The sequence below is a fragment of the Cebus imitator genome, unplaced genomic scaffold, assembly GCF_001604975.1.
Source record: "Cebus imitator isolate Cc_AM_T3 unplaced genomic scaffold, Cebus_imitator-1.0 Scaffold274, whole genome shotgun sequence".
NCBI lineage: Eukaryota > Metazoa > Chordata > Mammalia > Primates > Cebidae > Cebus > Cebus imitator.
Genome location: NW_016107589.1, coordinates 531,402 through 534,890, shown reverse-complemented (window position 1 = coordinate 534,890; position 3,489 = coordinate 531,402). Strand labels below are relative to the sequence as shown.

The window sequence follows — 3,489 nt, the reverse complement described above, 5'->3', positions numbered from 1 at the left end:
GTAGAGACAGGGTTTCACCATGTTGACCAGGATGGTCTTGATCTCTTGACCTCGTGATCCACCCGCCTCGGCCTCCCAAAGTGCTGGGATTACAGGCTTGAGCCACCGCGCCCGGCCCTAGCATCACTTCTAACCTTCCCGCCTGGAGCCTCAGCTGAGCCCCTCAGTCCCCCTGGGATTAGAAAGGAGCAGTCCCATAAGCCCCATGGGAACCGCAGCGTGCTAAGAGGGAGGGGCTGGTGCTGCCAGGCACAGGGCACCCCCCGACTCTCTGCCCTGTACTCTGCACTTGCCCCTGTCCCAACAGGTTCCCCTTCTACTTTGAGCTGAAGATCGCCTTTGTGATATGGCTGCTGTCCCCTTACACCAAGGGCTCCAGCGTGCTCTACCGCAAGTTCGTGCACCCAACACTGTCCAACAAGGAGAAGGTTTGCCCCTACTCTCAGCTCACCTCCCAGACTGCCCCCAGCCAAGGCAGCCCAGAGCCTGTAGCCTCATACAGACTGGACTTCCCGAGGGTCCCAGAGCCTGAAGTGACCTGGCAGGGCTGCTGTGGCCTCCCAGAGCAGACAGGGGCCTCTGACCGGGGTGAACAAGGGTAGGGCAGGGCCTTGACAGCAGCACCCACTTCTCCTCTTCCTTCCCCTCCAATCCCGCAGGAGATTGATGAGTACATCACGCAGGCCCGAGACAAGAGCTATGAAACTATGATGAGGGTGGGCAAGAGGGGCCTGAACCTGGCCGCCAATGCTGCAGTCACGGCTGCTGCCAAGGTGAGATGGGGGCAGGCCTGGACTCCCAGGGCCCCAGCCTTGTACAAAGGGCCCTGATCAGGCTCCTTGGCCTCTACCCTGTCCTCGGGACTGTCGAGACTCTGGGCTTATGCAGCTAGAGGTTCCAGTCCAGGCTCCCCCGCTGTCTGCCTGAGTCACTTTCATTGTCCAGCCATTTTCCCATCTGTCCAGAAGGGAAATGTGGCCCCACTCCAGCCCTCAGCTCTGTCAGTGTGGGACTGGGTGAGGACCCTGTGGGGAGGGCACTGAGCCTGGGGCTGCTGCCAGCACCATGGTGACCGCTATCTCCACCCCGCCCCTTCCCCCCGGCTCTCCCGGTGCGTGGTGGTGACCCTAGGGCCAGGGGGTGCTGTCAGAGAAGCTCCGCAGCTTCAGCATGCAGGACCTGACCCTGATCCGGGATGAGGATGCACTGCCCCTGCAGGGGCCCGACGGCCGCCTCCGACCCGGCCCTGGTAGCCTTCTGGACACCATCGAGGACTTAGGTACAGGCAGGGCCCAGGATTGGGGAGGGGCAGTGAGGGCAAGGAACCCAGATGGGAAAGATTCCTCATCTCCTTTTCTCCCTGCACCTAGGAGATGACCCTGCCCTCAGTCTAAGGTCCAGCACAAACCCGGCAGATTCCCGGACAGAGACCTCTGAGGATGACCTGGGAGACAAGGCTCCTAAGAGGGCCAAACCCATCAAAAAAGTGCCCAAAGCTGAGGTGAGAGCACTGGCTGGAGCTTGGGGAAACGAGCAGGGGGTTGTGGCTCCAGGCTGAGCCCCATCTTCCTCCTTCTTTCCACAGCCACTGGCTTCCAAGACACTGAAGACCCGGCCCAAGAAGAAGACCTCTGGTGGGGGCGACTCAGCCTGAGCCCTCCACCTGGCAGGCTGCAGAGCAAGGATGAAGCCTCAGGAAGGGCCTCAGCCCCTGCCCCTGCTCCACACTGTGCCAGCAGCCCAGGTGTCTCCGGCCCCTGGGGCCCCTCCGATGGCCATTTCCAGTGCCTGCCCAGTGGCCACTCTTCTGGAAGGGGCTTGGAAAAGAGGAGGGAGGCCCAGTTGTGGGGGTTGAGGGTAGAGGCTGGACCAGAGGCTGAGGACTGAGCCACACAAGGAGGTGGCGGCTGCTGGGCCTGCACTGCTGTTCCGCTGCAGCCCCGCCCCCCCGCCCACCCAGTGCCTTGCTGAAGCCCATGGCCATCTGCTTCTCAGAGGCTCTAACGTTTCTCCACTGCTCATCTCGGTTTGGGAGCGGGGAGGGGGCAGTCCTAGTCCAGATAGACCAAGGACGGGCTGAAGGCACCTGGGGGAAAGGGAGCACATGAGGAGGACCTCGGGGACCCCAGGTGGGGCCTCCAGGTGCAGCTGTGGATGGAAGACGGCTTGGCATGTGCTTTCGGCGACAAGGACGGCCAGACCAGAGCTGCAGCTGGCGGCTCTTTTCCTGGTCACTGGGTGGGGCTGTGTGCCACATGCTCCCACATTAAAGAGGTGGGGGGGGTCTAGGGGTGTATGTGTGAGTGTCTCTTCTGGGTTTAGGGCTGGGGGCAGTTTGGGTCAAGGACTGTCCCTCCAGCAGTCACCTCCTCCCACCCTCAGCCCCACAGCCAGCTGGCCCTTTCCTTGCTCAGCCCTCCCTCCCAGGCGCTGAGCCTCAGAGGACCCTGGCCCATGAGAGAAGGGGGATCTGGGGGGCCCTTCACCTGCTCCTTTGCCCTTGCTCCCCTTCAGGTCACCCCATTCCCACTCCTCAGGGTCCGCCGCTCCTGGCTCTAGTACAGGCCCCTGCTGAGTGGGCTCCTCTCCTGTGCCCCTGGGGCCCATCCCCTCTTGCCCAGGGTCCCCGTCTTGTGCCAAGCAGACTGAGCGCTAAGACCTCTGGCAGAGCCCAGTCTCCGCCCACACCCCACCCCAGCTTCTGCCATGACTTCGATCAGGGCCAGGAGGAACACGTTGAGAAGAAAGAGAAATGCAGGAGCCTCGGGCTCCCAGTTCCTTGGGAAGAGGGTGCCCATTGGACCTTTGGCATTGGATGAGCCAATAAACCAAACTCTGGCACCTCATTTATTTTGGGCTCTGTGCTTTGTTCTTGCCCCACCAGCTAACAGGTGGGAAGAGCCTCAAGTGAGAAGCAGGACCCAGCTGAGGATGGGGGAGGTCAGCCTGTGACCCACAGAAGCTCTGATCACCAGCTAAGAGATGGGCTTGTGGGGGCTTAGTCTGAGAAAATGGTTTTGGGACTTGAGATAAAACCAGAGGCCTGGGCCAGGCGGGGTGGCTCATGCCTATAATCCCAGCACTTTGGGAGGCCGAGGCAGGCAGATCTTGAGGTCAGGAGATGAGACCAGCCTGGCCAGCATGGTGAAACTCCCTCTCTACTGAAATACAAAAACAAATTAGCCAGGCGTGGTGGTATGTACCTGTAATCCCAGCTACTCTGGAGGCTGAGGCAGGGGAATCACTTGAACCTGGGAGGTGGAGATTGCAGTGAACTGAGTCACAGCACTGCACTGAAACCACTGCACTCCAGCCTGGGCAACAGAGCAAGACCCCATCTCAAAAAAAAAAAACAGAGGCCTGGCTGGGTGTGGTGGCTTACCCCTGTAATCCCAGCAATTTGGGAAGCCGAGAAAGGAGGATCCTTGAACCCAGTATTTTGAGACCAGCCTGGGCAACATAGGAAAATCACATCTGTTTTTTTTTTTT

The 3,489-nt window shown here is 60.2% G+C and overlaps 1 protein-coding gene across 2 annotated transcripts in view; it reads left to right on the top strand.

The window, feature by feature from the left end:
• Positions 1-2,846, top strand: part of REEP2 (receptor accessory protein 2) — a 9,329-nt gene extending 6,483 nt beyond the window's left edge. Inside the window, exons 4-8 of one of the 2 annotated variants that reach the window (XM_017500928.2) lie at positions 308-428; positions 660-773; positions 1,132-1,279; positions 1,371-1,501; positions 1,586-2,846. In XM_017500928.2, coding sequence (XP_017356417.1) covers positions 308-428; positions 660-773; positions 1,132-1,279; positions 1,371-1,501; positions 1,586-1,654 — 583 coding nt within the window. In that variant the 3' untranslated portion in view covers positions 1,655-2,846. The remainder of the gene's footprint in view (positions 1-307; positions 429-659; positions 774-1,131; positions 1,280-1,370; positions 1,502-1,585) is intronic. The other variant, XM_017500929.2, reaches the window with a different exon arrangement.
• Positions 2,847-3,489: the final 643 nt, after the last annotated feature.